The sequence below is a fragment of the Plecotus auritus genome (genome assembly GCF_963455305.1).
Source record: "Plecotus auritus genome assembly, chromosome: 4".
Lineage (NCBI taxonomy): Eukaryota > Metazoa > Chordata > Mammalia > Chiroptera > Vespertilionidae > Plecotus > Plecotus auritus.
The window spans coordinates 119,699,777-119,723,658 of NC_137775.1; the positions used below are offsets into that span (position 1 = coordinate 119,699,777).

The following is a 23,882-nucleotide window of genomic DNA, read 5'->3' on the forward strand; positions in this document are numbered from 1 at the left end:
TTGATGTTTGTATCTCTCTCTCCCTCTCCCTTCTTCTCTGAAGTCAATACAAATATATTTCAAAACAAAACAAAACAAAACTAGAACTATGATTGAATTATTGGGTTGATAATATCTAAGAGCAGAAGTGGAACTTAAAGACCCAAGGCTCTAACTGCTTTATTTTACAAATAGAGAGTGAGAAAGAGAAGCCAAGTGGTGGATTACCATCTTGAGTGGGGGAAGTGGGACCACAAGCCTAGTCCCTGGTTCCCTCGCTTTTCTCCAACTGCAACTGCGTTCTTCTCATCTAATCACACCAGCAAGACAAAGTAGAGAAACTACAGTATTTTATTAGATCAGAGTGAATTAATTTGAGAGTAATCCATAATTGTTCAAAATGAATCTGATATTCAAGGTAATTTACACTTATCTCTTTCTGTTGGTTTTAAGAAGGCTTTACCATATTTGGAGTTATTTTTGAGGTTTTGTTGATAATAGCTAGCTAGCCAACCTGTAAATTCAGGAGAGGAGAGAATTAGCTCATTTGTACCTTTTCAAGTTAAAGTACATATTTGAATTTGTGATCATATTTATGAGGCTTTTTAAGAACACGTTTTTGTTAAAGTAGAGTTTTGTGGTAGCTGGGCTTTATATTTGGAAGCAATAATGAATGCCCTTCAGTATGAAGTGAAAAGTAGGGATGAAGTTTTGAAATAGGTTTAGCACTGAATCTCCATTGTCTGTAATTCAAATCGCTGAGGGCCTTTGGAACGTTGCACTGTAGATGACTTACTTTGAGGTATGTTATGCTTAGTACTATTTTTTGGCCAAAGCTAAATTTGAAACTATGAAGTTATTTGTGTTACTCTATTTGCCATAAGGACATAGTATTCCCTTTTATTTCTAGCAAATATTATGGCTTTGAAATAAATCAAGGTTTTCAAAAGTACTCCCAAATATTTTGAAGATTTCTAAGGGCCAGGTTTGAATTTTATGTTACCAATAGACCACTCTGTTATCCTGGATCTAAACGCTGACCTGCAGAGGTTTGAGGGCAGAGTGTGCATGGCGTTCCCTTTGCCTGAGCACTTATGAATGCCCAGCTCACTAGAATCTTTTTCATTCCTTTCAGGTAAACATATTACCAGAAATACAGCATCAGCTTTGCAGAAAGGAAGGCTTGTGTCAAATAATTCAAAGATTTCCAGGTAAGCTTTCCTTTGCTTCCTTATGCATAAACATGTGAAATGTGTAGGTGTCTGTAGAAGACACCATTTGATAGATGAGCTCCTTTGTCCACCAATTTCACGATCATAAATCTTCCAGAATCCACAAGGTTTTACCAATGGAAAGACCTCTATAATAAGTAATACAAGTGTAACATTAATATTCTTTCTTTCAGTTTTGCCTTCTTTCTTTCTAGATAAATATTTATTTTCTTCATATATGTTTGCTTTTAATACATTTTCTGCTTTATTTTAAAAGCAATTATTATAGTACTTCTTAATTATATAATAATTATGTAAAACTTGAAATTAAAAAATATGTCTTACGATTAATGTGTTTCTTCTTTCTGAAATCTTCTCAAATTTCTGTGTGTTTAAGACAAGATACTGACTGAGTAAATTCTATGTCTTGACAACATTAGAAAAGTAGGATAAAAATTACCATCTCGTTTTCTCATAGATTCCCAGAGTGGAAAAATAACATCAGATGTTATATGTCTTCATAGATGAAATTATAATCTCCTTTAAAGCTCATCAATGAAAGGGTTCTTCATATTTCTTGTTTAAAATCCATTTAATGTTTAATAGCTATGCCCCTAGAAGGTATCTATACTAATAATAGCCTAGGTGGTCGTCACACCCTCATGCATCACACCCTAACGTCGTCACAAAATGGCCGTCACAAGATGGCTGTGCACACAGCGGAGGCGGGGCCTGGCGGAGGAGGTAGGTCGTGGCAGGGAAGGGCAGTTATGGACGATCAGGCCGGCAGGGGAAGGCAGTTGGGGGGGACCAAGCCTGCAGGGGAGGGCAGTTGGGGGCGACCAGGCCTGCAGGGGAGGGCAGTTGGGGGCAACCAGGCAGGCAGGGGAGCAGTTAGGCATCAATCAGGCTGGCAGGGGAGTAGTTAGGAGGTGATCAGGCTGGCAGGCAGGCGAGCGGTTGGGAGCCAGCAGTCCCGGATTGTGAGAGGGATGTCCAACTGCCGGTTGGACATCTCCTGAGGGGTCCTGGATTGGAGAGGGTGCAGGCTGGGCTGAGGGAACCCCCCCCCCCCCCCCCCCCCCCGCGAGCAGTGCACAAATTTCGTGCACCGGGCCTCTAGTCTAATATAAATGAGAGCTACATAAACTTGGTTCTTTAGTTACTCTTTTAAATCACAATTGTAACTGACTCCATAGTCTCTAAATTTGTTTTGTTCTTGTAAACGTCCACTGGCTAGTTTCTTTATTTTATTTTTTTTGAGGAATAAGTAAAATAACTACTTCCATTAATACATTACTAATGAGTTTGGAAATACAGTTAAAGCAATTTGAAAAAATATTATTTGCAGTTTGAAGAATGACTACAGATTTTTAAGTTTTTGTTATTTACATTCAAAATAGTTGACTCAGAACATTAAGTTTCTTTAGTGTTAGAATTAGCAACATAGAATCATAGGGATGAAAGTGCATTTATAGCCAGAAATGGATTACCAGTTTATAAGTTTATATTTTATTTTTGCTTTCATAAAATTAAGAAGTTTTCCTCTTTTGCTTTAAACATTTTTTATTCTTTTTAAAAAATATATTTTTATTGATTTAGAGAGGAAGGGAGAGGGAGAAAGAGATAGAAACATCAATGATGAGAGATAATTATTGATGGGCTGCCTCCTGCACATACGTCACACTAGGGATTGAGCCTGCAACCCGGGTATGTGCCCTGAAGGGAAATCAAACCATGACCTCTTAGTTCATAGGTAGATGCTCAACTACTGAGCCACATAGGCTGGGCAAACATTTTTTATTCTTAAGAACATTTGTAAGTTCTCGATATATGTCCTTTCTCCTCTCTGTCTAGTGTGTTATTTTCTATTTATCTTCATGACTAACAAGATAGTTTATGGGATATATAGCTTTTTAAATGGAATTATTTCTCCTATCATGTTTTCTTAGCTGTGTAGCTTTAAAAGAATATATCTCCAGCATGGTTGTATGATTTAAACTTTAAAAACAACAGCTGTTGTGGTAGACTTTTTCTGTGACTGTATAGTACAGCCGTGGGCAAACTATGGCCCGTGTGCCAGATCCGGCCCGTTTGGCTGTTCTATCCGGCCCGCGGAGCCGAAAGAGCGGAGGGTTCTCTTGCTCTCCCCTCCGCTCCTTCACCAGCAGCAGTGTTAACATGGCAACATCGGGAAACACGGCCGCAGCTCCTTCTTCTGAGTGGGCGGATTTATATCCGCCCATTCAGTAGAAGGAACAACCTCTCAATCTTCCAGAGGCTCCTTGTAATGCCCGCGGACGCGTCCCCGGACATCACCCTGGGAATGCGTAGACACGTTATCATGGTGATGTAGGGAGACACGCCCCTGGAGAGCACAGTATCAGAGCATTAGCTAAAAAGGCGACCAACAACACTGTTCCCACTGAAGTTGATGTTTTAAAGACCAAAAACCTTTCAACCCAGTCTACATTGCCATCTACATCTACGTCCCGGGCATAATTTGGAAGTTGCACTAAAGAAAATGTTTAATTTACTGTTTACACATTTTGTTCTTTCCTATTTGTTTTAGTTTTAAATTATTTTATTATATTTAAGTTTAATTTGAAAGGCTTTTGTACCTTTCCTTTGTTAGGCAATTTTATTTTGCCTTTGCCATCTTCAATATAAGGTATGTTATTGTGCTATGATTCCTCCATTTTTTGAAGTTTCAAATTATAATAATTAGTGTTTACATTCTTCTTGTTAAAATGTTTGAAATGAATAAAACTATTGAAATAAAAAAAAAAAGACCGTACCCTTTTATGTAATGATGTTTACTTTGAATTTATATTAGTTCACACAAACACTCAATCCATGCTTTTGTTCCTGCCCTCCAGTCCAGTTTAAGAACCCATTGTGGCCCTCGAGTCAAAAAGTTTGCCCACCCCTGGTATAGTATATAATACTAGAGGCCCAGTGCACAAAATTTGCATGGGGGGGGGGGGCTGTGTCCCATAGCCCAGCCTGCACCCTCTCCAATCTGGGACATCCCTTTCACAATCCAGGACTGCTGGCTCCCAACGGCTCACCTGCCTGCCTTCCTGATTGCCCCTAACCGTTTCTGCCTGCCAGCCTGATCACCCCCTAACCACTCCCCTGCCAGCCTGATTGATGCCTAACTGCTCCCCTGCCAGCCTGTTTGCCCCTAACTGCCCTCCCCTACAGGCCTGGTCCCCCCCAACTGCTCTTCCCTGCAGGCCCAGTCGCCCCCAACTTCCCTCCTCTGTCAACCTGGTCACCCCTAACTGCCCTCCCCTGCAGGCTTGATCACCCCCAACTGCCCTCCCTTGCAGGCCTGGTCCCTCCCAACTGCCCTCCCCTGATGGCCATCTTGTGGTGGCCATCTTGTGTCCACATTGGGGCAGCCATCTTTGACCACATGGGGGCAGCCATCTTATGTGTTTGAGTGATGGTCAATTTGCATATTACTCTTTTATTAGATAGGATAGAGGCCTGGTGCATGGGTGGGGGCCAGCTGGTTTGCCCTGAAGGGTGTCCTGGATCAGGGTGGAGGTTCCCTTGGGACATGGGGCGGCATGGGCGAGGGGCATGGGTGAGGGGCCACACTTCCCGGCAACCCAAGTGAGGCCTCGTATCTGGTATTTATTTATCTTCTATAATTGAAACTTTGTAGCCTTGAGTGGAGGCCAAGGCAGGCCAGGGCTGCAGGAGCTTGGCTTCCTCCATTGCCGGGGGCAACTCAAGCCTCCTGCTCTCTTTAGCTCCATGGCTGCCGCCATTTTTGTTGGGATTTATTTATCTTCTATAATTGAAACTTTGTAGCCTTGAGTGGAGGCCTGGGCCCGCCAGGGTGTGCAGACAGCTTGGCTTCCTCCATTGCCAGGGAAACCCAAGCCTCCTGCTTGCTCCATGGCCGCAGCCATCTTGGTTGGGTTAATTTGCATATTTCCTCCTGATTGGCTGGTGGGCATGGTTTGTGGGTGTAGTGGAGTGATGGTTAATTTGCATATTACTCTTTTATTAGATAGGATAAACTCAGTATTAATAACATTGTATCTTTTCTGAATACTGAATATTTAATATTGAATGCATATTAGATAGCAACATGTCAGTGCCTAAACATCTGCAGTAGTTTTATTAAAAAGGTAAGATTGTCAAACTAAGCACAATATGACACAATTTAGCCATTTCATTTAAAACTAAAATGGCTCATGCCATTTTTAGCTGTGTTTTATTTGGAGGAAGGAAAAACAAAATTTTGAAACCAGATGTTTTAGCTCTGCCGCCTATTAGCTATGTGACTTAAATTCAGGTTGCTGTTGGGTGAGGATAATGAAACCATTTCATAAATGAAATTTTAAAAATAAAGTAAATAATACGTGTGTGTGTATAATTTTATTTGAAGAATAAAAAATATTATATATTATCCCTAACACATAATGCTTAAAAAAATGGTAACTGGATCACCCTAGATTTGAAAAATCAAGCAACGGGCCTTTTAGTGCTTAGCATTATTTTTCTTTTGATATGAGTGACTATCACTAAAATTTTAGGTTTCTGTAAAAAAGTGTGAAGGGTCTGAGATTTCTTCTCCCTTCCAAGCTCACAAGTCAGTCTGCCACAGTGTCCTGGGTGCCAGCAGGAGACAGGAGGCTCCTGACTCAGAGAAAAATGACTCTATAATTTACAGCAGTGGCTGTAGTCAGGCTATCAGCATTTGTCCCGGTTCACTGAGCCCAGTTCCCATAGGGCGATGTGAAGCAGGCAGCTGACACTTGTAAACTTAGTGGTTTGTGGTTCAAGAGAGGAACTCCTAGCTTAGGGAGTTTGACTGTTTTATAACGGGCAGTGAGCATGCCTGCCCTTTGCCCCAAAGGGAGACATTATTTTTGTTATATTGGACAAAACCTTCTCTTTGCTCAGGAGGGAGTCACTATCTTTATATTTCAAAGCTATGTGCTATCTAGATGTCTTTGAAAAGATAGTTCAGAGCAAAGGTGGTCAGTGCCTCTGTTTGCAAAATGTACAGAAATGTGACAGGTAAATGGAGAAATGTCTCTCCACAGATTGAGAGATTACCTGAGAAGCTTCAGCTCTGAGGCTTAATAAATGGATAATTCTGAGCAAGATTTCCAGCCTGGTTGGGCTTGATTTCTCTTATCTATAAAAACACAGTGATTGGCAATGATCAATAATGCTGAGGTTCCATGCTTCCCCAGTGGCTTTCCCCAGACACGTTGTCCCAGATTTTATTCTAAGCAGTAGAGAGAAACAAGGATGCTAAGAAAGGATGGATGATCATGCCGGTAAACATAGCTGGGACCCTCCACGTGCAGCAGGACACACAGAGTTCGGGCCAGATGCAGAGGAAGGCTTGAAGACAGCGGGGGAGCCTAACAGTCTGTTCCATTCCAAAGCTACACACAGTGTACCTGCCATTAGGCTTGTGATTCACACCCAAAGGCACAAGTCCATGGAATTTTTGTGGGCTTACAAACTGATCTATTTTTATCTTGCCATTTAATGCTTTGCTTAAAAAAAAAAAAAAGTTGTCTAATTTTTTTTATGAGCCCAAACTTGTTGCTAATGTTTTTTTGTTGTTGCTTTTTACTGTTGGTTTTTGATAAAAAGAATTTCTTTTCCATATTTGAAATATAAGTACAAAACAAAACATCAGAGAATTGTTTTATTTCATTTGTGAGTTGTTGTTTTTGTTCTTTTTTTATGCAGGATCACCATCCAAGAAGTCAGGGTTCGGAGTGAGCCAAATTTTTGGCTATTACTCATTCTTTCCAGTAGTATTATCTTAGCTCTGAGCAGAGGCTGACACATGACGTTTGAAATGTACCCAAAATTGTACCCAAAAGGTAGCATTTTGAACATTTTAGGATCTGTGTCATTTTTTTAAAAGTAAGATTGTGAGTACATAAAGAAAGAAAGAAAACAATAAATAAAATGTAATACCTTTTGTTGTATCTAAACAAGACTGGACTTAAAAAATTATAGATATTTACTACCAAAGATAAAACAAATCTTTAAAATAACATAATTGAAATTATTTTTAAACATTGATCAATAATATTTATCTCACATGGCACTGATGATTGTTTTTAATATTTTAGATTTTAAAATTCCTTTTTATCATATGATATCAGTAAAATATTGTCAGAGAATCAGGTAGCTTACCTTGAATTTAAATAAGACAACATGGAAATTGTTAATGCTTTTTTAAAAAAATATTTTTATTGATTTCAGAGAGGAAGGGAGAGGGAGAGAGGGAGAGAGAGAGAGAGAGAGAGAGAGAGAGAGAGAGAGAGAGAGAGAGAAAGAGAAACATCAGTGATGAGAGAGAATCATTGATCAGCTGCTTCCTGTATGCCCCTTCTGGGAATGGAGCCCACAACCTCGGCATGTGCCCTTGGCTGGAATCGAACCTGGGACCCTTTAGTCCACAAGCCAGTGCTCTATCTACTGAGTCAAACAGGCTAAGGTGTCAATGCTTTTAATGCTTTCATTTATTTTCTTTCCTCTGCTATATATTGGTGGAATGTCTTTTTTTCAAATAAGAGTACAAGAAACGAGACATTCCCAGTTTAAAAGAAGATAGGGAACTTATCTCTAAGAAGCAATCAAGCAAATTTCAGAGAAGGCCAGTTTGCCTGTTCTCTGTGCTCTCAAATGCTGCCACCATCTCTGCATCTCCTGTAAGCTCTTTCAGGCCTCTGTCTTTCCCAAGACTTCACTTCCTGTCTTACACACAATTATATCCTTTATGCAAAACATTCTTCTCCCCAAGCAAAATTCTCAGCTCTTTAAGTATGACTGACTTCAGCTAGGTGATGGTAAAAGTAAGCTGATGGAACTAATGCAGACTAAATTACACCCTCACCAGGGTCCTAAACCTCTTAGATGTATTTGAATTTTTATAAAAGAAGCTTGCAAACCCAGTGAATTTCTAATTGGTAGAATTTCTGGAAGTGCATTCAAATCCCCATTCAATTCAATAGCAAGTCACTCCCAAAGCTTATCTATCTACTTATTTCCATCTCTATCATGACCAGCCTAGTCCAAGTCAGCATTCTCTTATACCTTCCCACTTCCTTTCTTGTTCTATATGCTCCTTCTCTTAGCACATCTTTGCATTTCCCTAAATCCTTGGTAACTCTAGCTTTTTTAAAATTGATTTTTAATCAGAGAGAGAGAGAGAGGGGGAGAGAGAGAAACATCAATGTGAGAAATATCCTGTAGGTGCCCCGACTAGGGATGGAACCCACAACCCAGGTATGTGCCTTCATGGGAATCAAATCGGGATGGAATGATGCTCCAGCCAGCTGAGTCACCCAGCCAGAGCTGGAAACTCCAGCTTTGATTTTGATTTTTCTCTGAAACAATGACTTTTGTTAGCCCCAGAATATAATGAAGCTGGGTTTTCCACTAAAACCTTAATCTCTGGAGTTGGGGTATTTTCAACATCTCTTTGCTTCTCCTTCTTACTATTATTTACCAACATCTTGATTACTCAACATTAATAAGAAAATTATCACCTGAGTTAACATCTTCTTCTCTACTTCAAATCTACCATCATTCTTGTCAAAACGATGTTATTCACATGACCCTTTTATCATCCTAACTCACAGCTTTTTTTTTTAGTTTCTTTTGTTTTGTTTTTTATTTTAAATAAATCTTTATTGTTGAAAGTATTACATATGTCCCTTTTCTCCCCCATTGCCCTCTCTCTCCCCTCATCCCCCAAGCTTTCACCACCCACTGTCTGTGCCCTTGGGTTATGCATATATGTATATGAGTTCATTTGTTGATCTCTTCCCCCACTCCACCCTTCCCTGCCTTCCCTCTGAGGTTTGACAGTCTGTTCGATGCTTCTATGTTTCTGGGTCTATATTTGTTCATCAATTTATGTTGGTCATTAGATTCCACATATGAGTGAGATCATGTGATACTTATCTTTCTCTGACTGGCTTATTTCATTTAGCATAATGTTCTCTAGATCCATCCATGCTGTTGCAAATGGTAGGAGTTTTTTCTTTTTTATAGCTGCATAGAATTCCATTGTATAGATGCACCACAGTTTTTTAATTCATTCATCTGCTGATGGGCACTTAGGCTGTTTCCAAATCTTAGCTATTTTAAATTGTGCTGCTATGAAAATAGGGGTGCATATATTCTTTCTGATGGGTGTTTCTGAGTTCTTGGGATATAGTCCTAGAAGTGGGATCACTGGATCAAATGGGAGTTCCATATTTAATTTTTTGAGGAAACTCCATACTGTTTTCCACAGTGGCTGCACCAGTCTGCATTCCCACCAGCAGTGAACGAGGGTTCCTTTTTCTCCACATCCACTCCAGCACTTGTCATTTGTTGATTTGTTGATGATAGACATTCTGACAGGTGTGAGATGGTACCTCATTGTCATTTTAATTTGCATCTCTGATGATCAGTGACTTTGAGCATTTTTTCATATGCCTTTTGGCCTTCTGTATGTCCATTTTGGAGAAGTATCTATTGAGGTCCTTTGCCCATTTTTTAATTGGATTGTTTATCTTCCTTTTGTTAAGTTGTATGAGTTCCCTGTACATTTTGGAGGTTAATCCCTTATCAGATCTCATCAAACTGCTACCTTCCTTTCTCATCAGCTTCAGCCTCCCACTTCTATAGCCTTGCTCAGGAACTTACACCACAGAGAGCTACTTCATCTTTGAAAGCTTAAACTATTTCACCACTTTATAATCACAGCCTCTCTGGCCTTTTCACTCCTTCAATGTTACTGAGCCATGAATCTCAAATGTCATTTTGTCTGTTACTTTCTCCACATCTGTCAGACATTTTTTATAATAATATCTTTCCTATGAAACCTGGACCACTTAGTCTGCCACTTAAATATTTCCATAAAAGCACCTCCAATATTCATATTTTTCTTCCACACTATCCCTTAAAACATTTATAGAAAAATATCCTACAATTTTATTTCTCTGCTCCACACAACAAACACGGGAGAAAATCACACAAGATTGCATTCAATTCCAAGGATATTTTTCCTCACTTGCTAAAATGGAAAGAGTCAAACTACTCCTGCAATTGTCAGCCCAGCCTCCACCAACAACAAAACTGGCCCATGGCACATGAAGCAACCTCTCCTAATTTTCCTCTAAAATACTTACAAGAAAATGTAAGAACTACTCCTAGTACTCACATTATAGAAGAATATAGGAGGAATTTCCATTCTAAGGCTGATGGAAGTAAATTGTAGTTCTTTTTGTTGTTATTGTTGTTTTTGTTATCCTCGCTTGAGGATATTTTCCCACTGGTTTTTAAGGACAGTGGAAGAGACAGGGGAAGACAGAGAGAAACATCGATGTGTTTACACATCAATTGCCTCCTGCATTGCCTCCTGCACAAACCCAGCCCTGGCTAGGGAGGAACCTGCAATTAAGATACGTGCCCTTGACCAGAATCAAACCAGGGACCCTTTGGTCCATAGGCCAACACTCTATCTACTGAGCCAAACCAGCTAGGGCAAATTGTAGTTCTTAATGCTCTATTCCGTTCAGTATAAGTAGAGAAGGGTAGAACTTATTTCACAAGAAAAACCAGCAGAGTGTGCTAATGGTTTGGTTGTGGTTTGTAAAAAATTGTCTCCCAACAGTTTTAGTCAGCCCAGTTGGGCTAGATAAGTTAGACACCAGGAAATGGAAGCTAATTTGTCATTCAACAACTGTAGATCTCAGAAAAGTCAAGTTGTTGGCCAAAGACACATTTCTTCCAAATTGAGCATATTGTTTTACAAATGAAGAAAATATAAAGAAGAAAATAAATATCCTGAATTTACCAACCCAGAGATAATTACTAGAAACTTTGGTGTATATATTTCATATTGAAAATCTAAACTATTATTACTCAAGAATGTCTTCCAAGTGAAGTCTACTTGACTTGGTGAGTTAGATTTACACTTTGCTCCTATTATACCTGTAAAAGCCTCCATTATAGCCAAGACACGTTGTATCTCAGTTGTATTTATATGTGTTTGTTTTTCCTCAAGGAATGAGACTTCCTTATTTTTCACTTCTTAAGCTCAGTACATGGTCATAGTTCTTGGTATATAATAGTCACTCTGCTATTTTTAAATGAAAGACTTAAGAGGATGCTAATGGAGGGGGTTAGAGTTGTGGAAGGAGTGCTCTGCCTATCATCAGAGTGTTTTGATAATGCTTGGATGGATTTATCCATTTACCCATTAAGAGCTCAATAATGAGTTGGTGCTATGGGTCAGAGAAGATGAAAATACTGTCTCACTCTTCTAAGATATAATTATGCATTTTGAGCAATAAGGTATTTACATCTATGAAAGAACAAGAGAACCATTGGCATGCAGATACAAGGCAGACTGGTATCAATAAATTATGTGATGTAGTGCCTATTTCTAGGTGATTACCATTGTAGCCAAGAGACAGATCACCTTAATGCTATCTAAAAGGACAAACAACACTTTCTCACATTGTTGGTTGATCCTCATTCATGCAGACTGGAGATGGACATGTACTTCCCTTAGTAGCCTCATATTTTTGTACAATTTCAACCCCCAATGCTTTAAATATTTGTTCACCAATTCTTTAGAGGAGAAGCTCAGTGCTGACTGCCAGAAGAATGGAGCAGGAAGACAATAGTGAGAGTTCACTCTCTTATCTATATATATAAAAGCCTAAGCAACCGTCCGACCGTCTGACCATCCAACCGGTAGCTGTGACGCTCAGTGACCACCAGGGGCAGATGCTCCGACCGGTAGCTATGACACGCACTGACTACCAGGGGGCAGACACTCAACACAGGAACTGCTGAGCTGTGGTAACTTGGCAGCTGTGGTTCTCGGGTGATGGACCCGGAACCAGAGAGGAGGGAGCCCGATTTTGGGGTGCGTCACCCGAAAACTGCCCTCTCACAATCCGGGACCCCTCGGGGGATGTTAGAGAGCCGGTTTCGGCCCAACCCCCGCAGGTCAGGCCGAAGGATCCCACCAGTGCATGAACCCATGACTTCAACATATGAATTTTAAGGGGACACAATCCAACCCATAACAGCCAGGGATGGGTGGAAGAGGCAGGGGACTGTGATGGGCAGTCCCATCCAATCCATATGGAGAGGGGAAAACAGATCCCCAAAAGGAGAGCTATTATACAGATGAAGACAACAGATGTCTATTATTCCAGGTGTTTGATAAATAGTCTAGTAATATTTTACTATTTCTTTAAAAATGTTTTTGAATTTATTGATTTCAGAGAGGAAGGAAGGAAGGGAGAGGGAGAGAAAGACAGAAACATCAATGGTGAGAGAGAATCATCTATCTGCTGCCTCCCACATATCCCGCCTCCCTCCCCGAGGATCGAGCCTGCAACTCAGGCACCTACCCAGATCAGAAATAGAACCATGAATTCCTGGTTCATGGGTCCATGCTCAACCATTGAGCCACACCAGCCTGGCTGTTTTACTACTTCTTATAGATTAACTCGCTAGGCTCTTTTCTTCATCTTAATGGTTCTGCATTTAGGGCAGAGGAAATAAACCCAATACTTCTTGCTGACTGTTGTATTTCAGCATCTTTTCTCTATGGATTCTGTGAAAGTGTCTGAAATATAGCTGGAAATCCTAAATCAGAAAGAAAGATCATTGCTCTAGATTACAGTAGATGCCAGGTGGATTGTTTTTCTTTTTTAAATTCTAAGCCTTAAAAAAAAAATCTCAGAATCTCTATTTATTGGAGAAATGAAATTGCTTTGATCAATAATGCATAGCATCCTCCCCTCTTCATTCTGTCCTTTGTCCACTCTTTTCTTCCTTGTGGTAGCCCTTGGAGGCAACTTCATGACACCTGCTCAGCCCTCTAGATAAGGAACTCCAGTATAGAGTTAACAGCAGTCGTTGGGGGTGAGAAATACCTTTTTGAATCTTTCTATTTACCAAGCATGAAAGTTAGCAGAAATGTTATTCTCTTTCCTTCCTGTATCCTGGTTAAATCTTTGGCCGCTCATGAGAAGGAAGTTAATGAAAAGAAATCAAATTTTAAAAATGATTCAACATGCATTTCTAAAATTTCTTTTACCTTTCCTTTTTATTATGTCTTTATTACACAGAAAATATACATTAATTATAAAAAGAATTGAAAATTCAAATAAGCAAAAAGAAAGAAAAAATTTAACTTTAGTGAAATTACACAATTTTCCATACCTTCCCTATTCATGTACAAGTTTTACATACTAAAATATTATGCAATTCAAGTGTAGCATATTTATCAGTAAAAAACTCTGAAGACATTAAAAATGATGGAGATCTACTTTTATTGGGGTAGAAAAATATTCACACCATATGATTGAGTTAAAAATAAAAATATATTTTGCATTATATATCTTGCCTATTTATACAATATCTATGTAACATGTATATTAATATGTTTATATATATGCATACACATATTAATTTGCTTAGCACTCACAGTATCTCCATAAAGGAGATATTAATATTATTCCTATTTTATTTAGTAGCCACGTGAGGTGACTTTCCAGGATCCCATGGCTGACAAGTGCTATCTGGACATAGGTGGTCTGACTCTGGAGCCAATTTTCTTAACCACTTCACTCTGCCAAACTCCTCAGGGTGGCATTTAAGACCCCCCATAGGCTGAGGCATTTCTCCCTGGTCTTCCTTTCTTTCCTCAAGCCGAGCTCCTCCCTTCACTGTCCCTTCACTTTATCGCCATCTTATCTTCCTGCCTTTACTCTAATGACCTCATTTTGATTCCATTTTAAATTAATCATAGTGACCTCAACTTAATCATCTTTTTAAAGACCTTTTCTCTAAATACAGTCCCATTCTGAGTCACTGGGTGGTTAGGACTTCAACATATGAATTTTAAGGGGACACAATCCAACCCATAACAGCCAGGGATGGGTGGAAGAGGCAGGGGACTGTGATGGGCAGTCCCATCCAATCCATATGGAGAGGGGAAAACAGATCCCCAAAAGGAGAGCTATTATACAGATGAAGACAACAGATGTCTATTATTCCAGGTGTTTAATAAATACTTATTGATTGGTTATGATAAAGCCCATGAAATTCTTAAGCAGAACTAGCCTCACCCCACCCCCAAATCATTTTAACGTAAGGAAATATTTATCTTTACTTGTTTTCAGCATCAAGAGCTCAATACTATACACTGGTTACCCAAGTGTCCTTCTGCTGGTCTGTACATGGATTTGATTTTCTGGGCCAAGCTTGGTTCTCACTTCCTACCTTGAACCCCCATTCTCACATGTTCCCAGACCCTGCCTCTACTCTCCAGAGCTAGTTAAATAAGATGAATTAATTAGTGCTGCTCTTCTTTCCTCTCTCAAGTGTACATTTTTTTTTCCACAGGACTTACTTCAACCCAAATAATAATTCTATTGATAAAAATTTAAACAACACTGCAGACCAGTCAGAACCACATGGAAACTGTTGAGTCATGCAAATGAGGTGGTCACTTACACAGTCTGACCTATTCATGAAATTCACCGCTGTCCCTGTGCACCATAAATCTCTAAATTAACTACTCACAGCCAAAATCCAATGAAGATTTTGGGGAAATGGTAGCCTTGCTTCATTTTTTTGAAAATGGGGGAAAATATATTCTCCTTGCTGTAGCCTGTTCACTGGAAACTGCATAGTTCTTCCTTCCACTTGGCCTTTTTTCAAAACTGAGACGCAAGCTTGTCAGTGTGCCTGGGATACTTCATGGCTGGTCACTGGAAGACGGAGGGAAGGTCAGTGGTGGCTGGGAGCACTGGGGGAGTGCGAGCTTTAGGAGACTCACTTTTTCTTGTCTTTGGGAGATGCTAGACCAATGTCACTGACCCAAAACTGTCTCTTGCTCTTGTGTCACTCAGGGCTTTACACTTTGCACATTTGGCATCAGACCAGTTTGAAAGGGACAGCATGTGCATTTCCCAGTAAATATTTTGGTAGTTCATTGACTAGCTGAAGGAGCTCATTTATCCCTCTGCTCTTTGGTAGGGCAAGTTTAAAAGGTCATGACCTTTACCAGGTTGGTGTGGCTTAGTGGTTGAGTGTTGACCTATGAACCAGGAGGTCATGGTTCGATTCCTGGTCAGGGCACATGCCCAGGTTGCAGGCTTGATCCCCAATGGGGAGTGTGCAGGAGGCAGCTGATCAATGATTCTCTCTCATCACTGATGTTTCTATCTCTCTCTCTCCCTCTCTGAAATATATATATATTAAAATGGTCTCCATCTTTTAAAGTTAAACTGATTTGGTAAAACAAATATCTCTGGATTATGACCTCTGTCCCTCATGCCATCATATAGTTATATTTACTTACTTTACTTGGAGAGTTTGTTATCTTGTGCCAAACACTCTTATACACTAGAGCAGGGGTGGGCAAACTTTTTGACTCGAGGGCCACAATGGGTTCTTAAACTGGACCGGAGGGCCGGAACAAAAGCATGGATGGAGTGTTTGTGTGAACTAATATAAATTCAAAGTAAAGGAGTGGAGGGGAGAGCAAGAGAACCCTCCGCTCTTTGGGCTCCACGGGCCAGATAGAACAGCCAAATGGGCTGGATCCGGCCCGCGGGCCGTAGTTTGCCCACGGCTGCACTAGAGGCAGCATTGTACAGCAAATTTATACTCTGTGATTCTGATTATTAATTCTGATTTTCAATAGACCATAAAGGAAGAGTTGATAAGAAATCCCCTGATAACTTATTTCAATGATAAACAAAGGCAAATAGCATTGCATCTAAATAATGCCCAAACAACCTGTTAAAACATGAAGAACTTTAAAGATAACTGATTACATAATAAGACCTTTTATTTGCATTAAATAATAAAAATTTCATAAACTATATTTGTACTTCATTAGCTTGTTTTTCCTGTTTACCCAGCCTGCATCTATTAACCAATAGTCTATTCATCTATGTTAGACACATTCTGTGACACAGACCTTAGTCTGACAAAATAAACTATACTATATTTTTTTTGCATTTTCTTCAACAAATGCGTCATCTAAACAGTGATTGTGATATTTCCCCACTTCATTTCTTTCTGAGCTACTGTTTTTGCAGCAGAAATATTAGCAGTGCCTCTGAAGTGTTGCTAAGATACCTACAAAATGTATCTTACTACAAAATACTGTAGATGAAAATGTTCTTACAGAAGGAGCCAGACTCTTTACTTTTAAGCAATTAGGGGCTGCACTACTTGAGAATTATGAGAGCTGGGTCAAGAAGGGTATGCAACAAATTTAGGTTCTAGGATTTAGCTGCTGAAATGGTAGAAATTCATTCTGAAACTGACAGGCTTGTTTTGTTTCGTGAGGGAAGCCAGTAGAACTTCAATTAGTTTTTTTATGCATTTAAAGTCTCTGTTATATGTAGAGATATATTATATATAATGAGTATTGAGTATTGGAGAAATATAGTATTGAATTTAAAGATAATCTCTCTCCCAGTCTCCTTCTAGTGGTAGCAGCAACAAAAAAACTTACAAGTGTTAAGACAGATAAAGTGTTAGCAAAGCTTATGGTGCCCAAGGCTTTGTTCATTCATTTTCATGGACGTTCAGGGCCATGACCTTACTTTAGATTTACAGGATATCATCAATATTAGAAAATAAAAGCCCACTAAAGTGATGCATTAACTGCAATGCACACAGCGTCATAAAGTGTGTTATATAACACATTATTCATGGGAAGATGACTAACCTCTTGAACTTCTCATTGTAACTATAATCCTATAAACTAAAACACTAATATGCAAATCGACCGAACTGCAGAATGACCGGTCGCTATGATGCACACTGACCATCAGGGGGCAGATGCTCAATGTAGGAGCTGCCACCTGGTGGTCAGTGTGCTCCCACAGGGGGAGCGCCACTCAGCTAGAAGCTGGGCTGAGGGCTGGCGAGAGCAGCGGCAGTGATGGGAACCTCTCCCGCCTCCGCAGCAGTCCTAAGGACCCCTCAGGGGATGTCCAATTGCCAGGTGAGGCCTGCTCTGTGGGGAGCAGCAGTCAGACATCCTCCGAGGGGTCCCAGACTGCGAGAGGGCACAGGCTGGGCTGAGGGCCTCTGCCCCCAGTGCATGAATGTCGTGCACCAGGCCTCTAGTAATTAATAATATAATTTATTAGGCATTTAGTGTCTTCCAATATAAGACATTCTATTGAACAATACATTGATAAAGGCCCAAAATGAGAGTTGCAGCAAGCTATAACCGAAGTGAAACATATTCATGTCCCTAAATAGAATATTAGACTCCTTCATTTACAGTTGAAGTTGGCAGAAGTACAATGAACTGAATGAATAGGGAATCTATGGGAGATGTTTTGCTCTTTGATGATGGGTTGGGTGTGCTTCTGTCTGGGAAAGAAGCATAGAGTCTATTTCATAGTAAACTCCGATTAAATCCTGTGGTTCATTGCATCAGTAACTTGAGACTATTTTCTTTAAACTTCTCTTAGCACCATCTAATGGTAAACTATGGAATTTCTCTTTTCTTGAGTAAATTTATTTATTTATTTATTTATGTATGTATGTATGTATGTATGTATGTATGTATTTATTTATTTATTTATTTGATACTTAGTTTTTATTGTTCAGATTATTACAGTTGTTTTTCTCCCCCCCCCCCATAGCTCCCCTCCACCCGGTTCCCACCCCACCCTCTGCCCTTACCCCCTCCAACTGTCCTCATCCATAGATGTACGATTTTTGTCCAGTCTCTTCCCGCACCCCCCACATTCCTTTCCCCCCGAAAATTGTCAGTCCACTCCCTTTCTATGCTCCTGATTCTATTATATTCACCAGTTTATTCTGTTCATCAGATTTTTTATTCACTTGATTTTTAGATTCACTTGTTGATATGTATTTGTTGTTCCTAATTTTTATCTTTACCTTTTTCTTCTTCTTCCTGTTCTTAAAGAATACCTTTCAGCATTTCATATAATACTGGTTTGGCGGTGATGAACTCCTTTACCTTTTTCTTATCTGTGAAGCTCTTTATCTGACCTTCAATTCTGAATGATAGCTTTGCTGGGTAGAGTAATCTTGTTTGTAGGTTATTGCTATTCATCACTTTGAATATTTCTTGCCACTCCCATCTGGCCTGCATAGTTTCTGTTGAGAAATCAGCTGACAATCGTATGGGTGCTCCCTTGTAGGTAACTATTTTTCTCTTGCTGCTTTTAATATTCTCTCTTTGTCTTTTGCTCTTGGCATTTTAATTATGATGTGTCTTGGTGTGGTCCTCTTTGGATTCCTCTTGTTTGGGGTTCTGTGCACTTCTTGGAGTTGTAAGTCTATTTCTTTCACCAGGTGGGGGAAGTTTTCGGTCATTATTTCTTCGAATAGGTTTTCAGTATCTTGCTCTCTCTTTTTCTGGCACCCCCATAATTCTGATGTTGGTACGCTTGAAGTTGTCCCAGAGGCTCCTTACACTATCTTCATATTTTTGGATTCTTTTTTCTTTTTGCTTTTCCGGTTGGGTGTTTTTTTGCTTCTTTGTATTTCAAATCTTTGACTTGATTCTTGCGATCCTCTAGTCTGCTGTTGGATCTCTGTATATTATTTTTTATTTCAGTCAGTGTATGCTTAACTTCTAGTTGGTCCTTTTTCATATCCTCGAGGGTCTTGCTAAGTTTATTGGCCTTTTCTAGGAAATTCTTGAAAAACCTTATAACCATGGTTTTGAACTCTATATCCAGTCATTTGCTTTCCTCCATTTCTTTCATTTGTGACCTGTTTCTTTGTCTCCACATTTTGGCTGCTTCCCTGAGTTGATAGAGTGGCTTTGTGTGCTAGGTGTCCTATAGGGCCCAGTGGCTCAGCCTCCCCAGTTACCTGAGGTGGACACTCTTGGTGCACCCCTTTGTGGGCTGTGTGCACAGTCTTGTTGTAGTTAAGCCTTGATTGTTGTTGGTATCACTGGGAGGAATTGACCTCCAGGTCAATTGGCTGTGAGGATCAGCTGTGTCTACACTGGGAGAATTTCTGTGCCGGAGACACCCTTATGAGACAAGACTTGCAAAAGCCTCTGTGCTCAGCTTGGATGGGTTGTAGTTTCAGGGCGGAGCAGACAGCAATGGCTTCCCATCAGCCCTGCCCTAATAGGCCCCTGGGTCTCAGTATCCCGTGGTAATCACTGTAAGCACCTCTGAGAGAAAGCCACCCTCGAGTTTTGCCCACTGCCAGACACTCCAGTTTCTCCCCGAATGAGTCTGGGTCCCCAGAGTCTCGCCCGGAACTGGAATTCAGAGCTGTCAGGAGCTTTTTTCTTCCTTCTGGTTGAGAAAGCCAGCCACGTACTCAGTTGCCAGCCCTCTCCACGCGTGCGCCTTGGTACCTCTGCCTTTTGCAGCTCCTCTGAGTCTCAGTGTGCTTTTCTCTTTCCTTCTAGTTGTAGAATTTCCACTCAGCCAGCCTTCCTGTGGTTCTGGGTGATGTCTGTTTTGTCTTTCAGTTTTAGTTTTGTAATTGTGTTGTGCGAGGCAGCAGTTTAGGTGTTTACCTATGCCACCATCTTGGTTTCTCCCCTCTTTTCTTGAGTAATTTTAAATAATGACCTTCTAGAGGCATAGCAGCAATACAATCCCAGTGTTGAGAGTCATGTCACTAGAAAATGTGTGGCATATCAAGTGTCCCACTTACCCCCAAAATGACAAAAGTGGATAATGCATCCACATTAACTGAGAGGGCCTTTGGAAGGCCCATCTTGCTGCACCCATTTCTAAGCCTCTGTAAGAAAGTATGTACTAAGATTTCTAATGAAAGAGCTTAAAAGAAATCTAACTTTCCACTGAGTGAAGGCACAAGTGAGGAATCTTACAATGGCCCGGATATTTGGAAACCAGAATTCTAGTTTCACCCAGCCACTAACTCTAGTTAATGACTCTGGGGAAAGTACGTAGGCTGTGCTTCCTTTCTAGACTTGCAAACTATGAACAATTATACCGACTATCCTTTGCTCATAGAGTTGTCATGAAAATGCTTTCTAAAAGAACATGTATTATAACTCTATAAAAGTAATGTGTAAGGTATTATTTCTATGTGAATCAAAATATCCATGAATTGACTTGGAGAAAAAAATTGAATGAGGTTTTCAGTTTAATATGTTGACATAAAACTGTCACCACAATATTGTTCTTGTTGGAGTCTTTCTGATATGGAAAGAGATAGGCAAGTATTGCCTAGAGTTAGAGGTTGAGTGCATAGATCGTCATCAAACAGATGAGTACTAGTTTGGGGGTTTGTTGTATAATTATAATAGAACTTCTTGACTTATGCTACAGTGTTATTTTATAGATAAATTACCCTAAAATAATGACCAGAGCTCATGTTAACTTTTACTTTTTATATGTCAGACACTGTGTCAAGCACTTACAAACTTACTTTTTAAGTCTGTATAACCATCAATGGGCAGATACTGTCATGCCTGTAAGGTTTAATCAGAGATGTAAGACTTAACCCGACCGAAACCAATAAGTTGACCAAGACAAGCAGGGTAAAAGCGAAAAATCGCATTTATTGAAAGCTCTCGGGTGAGGTCCCGCGGTCCGAGAGCACAGGCCGGGGGAGTCACACTTTATTCACCGGTGGGCTTCACCGGTGGGCTTAGAGAAAATGAATTCAAATTCTAAGCAAGGTTACAAGCAGAACTTCCCTTTTTATTAAAGAGCCAGCCCTATGTGCACTTAGTGGTTATCTCGCTGCTGGCCTTGAAAACAACACAGTTCTATCCAATTAAAAAATGCACCTGGCATGGCATTGAAATTATGGGCATATCTAGTCTCTGGCCTACAAGGTCAGACAGCTTAAGTTTATTTTCCTCATTATTCAAGCAGGCTAAAGCAGGCTAGAAAGCAAAGTTTGTAAAGTTCCTGCTTTCCCAGCCCCAGACCTTACAATGCCTTCTTAGATATAGAAATGGAAGCTCTGAGATCCTCTGGCCTATACATCTAGAAAGAAGCAAATCCATAGCTCAAGTACTATACTATATGCCATTGTGCTGTATTTTAATCCTATAAGAAAACTAGAGGCCTAGTGCATGAAATTCGTGCATGGGTAAGGTCCGTAGGCCTGGCCGGGGCCTTCTGGCTGCCTGCCGGGGCCTTCCTTCGTTCTGTGCCACCCCCTGGTGGTCAGCGCATGTCATGGCGAGTAATCGAACCCCTGAGGAAGCACTTTGCATATTAGCCATCCTATCTAGTAAAGAGGGAATATGTTAATTGACCCTCAGGCTGTTGCAAAGATGGCGGTGCCCACAGCCAATAAGGAGAGAATATGCTAATTGACTGCCCCACCCTCAAAGATGGCGGTGCCCATAGCCACAAGATGGCAGCACCAAGTCCCCTGAGCTCCACGCGCCTGCCTCTGGAGTCCCCCAGTCCCCTCAGCCCCCCAACCACCCAGGGCCTGCCCGAGATGCAAGTGCTGCTGGCAGTGGCAGCAGCAGAGGTGATGGGCCGTTGCCTTCCCCTTATCGCTGGTTTGCCTCCCACCCCTGAGTGTTCCCGGACTGTGAGAGGGGACAGGCCAGGCTGAGGAACCCCCCGCTCCAGTGCATGAATTTTCATGCACTGGGCCTCTAGTTTATATATATAGAAAAGAAAGGAGCTATTTAAGAAAGCCTAATGCCTGGGCCTAATGACAAATTGAACTTGTTTTACCTATTTTTAAATTATTGTTATTATTCTCTAATCAATTAAAATAATCCTTATAATTTCTTATTTACTATATTATTTCCATATAAGCAGATGTTAAGTGATTTTGCTACAAACAGACCCTGTTTCGTTTTGATCAGGAATTCAAGAGTAGAAAGGAGTGCCATGGGTAGTCAGAACTCAGGTGCTCAGTGCTTACTGCCACTCTATTTTCATCTTTCTTCTGTTACTCCTTTCTGATACACCCACTCCAGGTTCAGTTCCTCAAACCAGCTACAACCTTTCCTAAGCAAAGTAGAAAATTTACCATGACAAACTTCAAACTGTAGCCATGTGCTGAGATGAGGAGTGACTAGGATGTGGGTGTAGCCACCAACCTCAAGTCTGGGTGGCTAGAATGATAGTGACCACATTGGACCACTTGAAAGGGCCAAGGATTAGTTGTCTTGGCTTTCTGAAGCTGCTCTTCTGACCTTCATGAGAGGGTTTTTAGAATCCACTGGTTTATAAAGAACAATCTGGGGATGTGGATTAATGAATGTAAGTAGAACCAAATTATATAATTTCTGTGAATTAATGACTCTCGAAAATGGATTTCAGAAGGAGTAATTGCTTTGACCTAATTGCACATTGCTGTTGGATAGTGGCTGGATGTATCTCAGGCCAGGTTGCATATGTGGGAATCCCATATTGGCCTTTAATAGCCCAGTGTCCTTGGGCAGGTTTCTTACCTTCTCTGTGCTTTACTTTTCTGTCTGAAATGTAGGGGCAATATGACTGTCTCCTAGGATTACTCGGATGGTAGAATGAGTTAATATACTTAAAGACTTAGAACAAGGCCTCACACAGAGCCAGCAACCCACAATCATAAGTGTTGTGATGGTGGTGTTTAGTATTGTTTAGTTCTAAGACTGTCACAACTGGACCTGAAGTATAGCTCTTGAACAAGGTATGGAAATATGTATTTATCCTTGAAATAGAAAAAGCCATAACTATTTATATTCTTGCATTCCAAATATTGCACAGACAGAAAGTTTCCTTAAATTCTAAATACAGAATTAAGAAGAAAAGGAGAAAGGTTACAAGGTCAAGTAAACTGGTTATGCCTAATTTATCTTTTTCAGTTCAGTATTTTGAAATATTTCTATTTTTAGATTCCTTCTCTCAGTCTTATGTAGTTGGTTAGTCAACGGCCAATTTTAGAAGAGATTGTGTCATTTAAAAGAAAGAACTTTAAACTATATTCATCGTGTGCTACAAAAAGCAAAGGTACCACCCACAAAGTGATATTTAAAATTTTCCAGTTACATGGTTTATTGGTAAATCTACACCTGTAGATTTTGCCAAGAGCAAAAATGTGCAGGTGTTCCCTGAGTTTTCAATTAAGGGAAATTTTACCTATTGGGTAGATTTTAATAGGATATTTCACAACTTATAAGCTTTTGAAACATTTTCAGCCATTGGTGGGTGAAAAGCCCTTAAGTATATAGAATATGGCTCATGGGCGAAAGCAAAACTCAAAACAAAAAACTAGAGTCTCATGCCTATTTTGAAATGTCTAGTCAGAAACTGTGCTCTCCTGTTAACTGAAGCTCCTGGGACTGAGCAATATTGTGAGTGTTTTAAGCGATTTGGTAAATAAAAGCCCGAGTTGGGATATTGAAGAAAATGCTGAGTAAAGAGCAACATTCTGTGAGCCGTCAGCGGTTGTGGCAAGTGGGTGATTCGGTGAGCAGTTTTGAAGCACAGTGCTGAAAACCTGAATTGCAAATCATTTGATGGATAACAGTGGCCGTGAACTTCTGTCACTTTTCACTCTGGATCCATGAAATTGAATGAACACTCTTGAGTTCAGCTTTTCTCCTAATGGAAACTTCATGTACTTTTTCTTTAAATCGGACTTTGTTTGGCTGCCAGGGCCCCCACCCCCAACCCTTCCCTCACTGCGAAGAGCTGGAGCTGCCAACTTGGG

At 40.3% G+C, this 23,882-nt stretch overlaps 1 protein-coding gene across 1 annotated transcript in view; it reads left to right on the forward strand.

The window, feature by feature from the left end:
• The window catches only part of CPED1 (cadherin like and PC-esterase domain containing 1), a 294,491-nt gene that overhangs the window by 71,060 nt on the left and 199,549 nt on the right, over positions 1-23,882 (forward strand). The window contains exon 4 of the mRNA XM_080665547.1: positions 1,115-1,190. Within this exon, the coding sequence (XP_080521673.1) occupies positions 1,115-1,190 (76 nt within the window). The remainder of the gene's footprint in view (positions 1-1,114; positions 1,191-23,882) is intronic.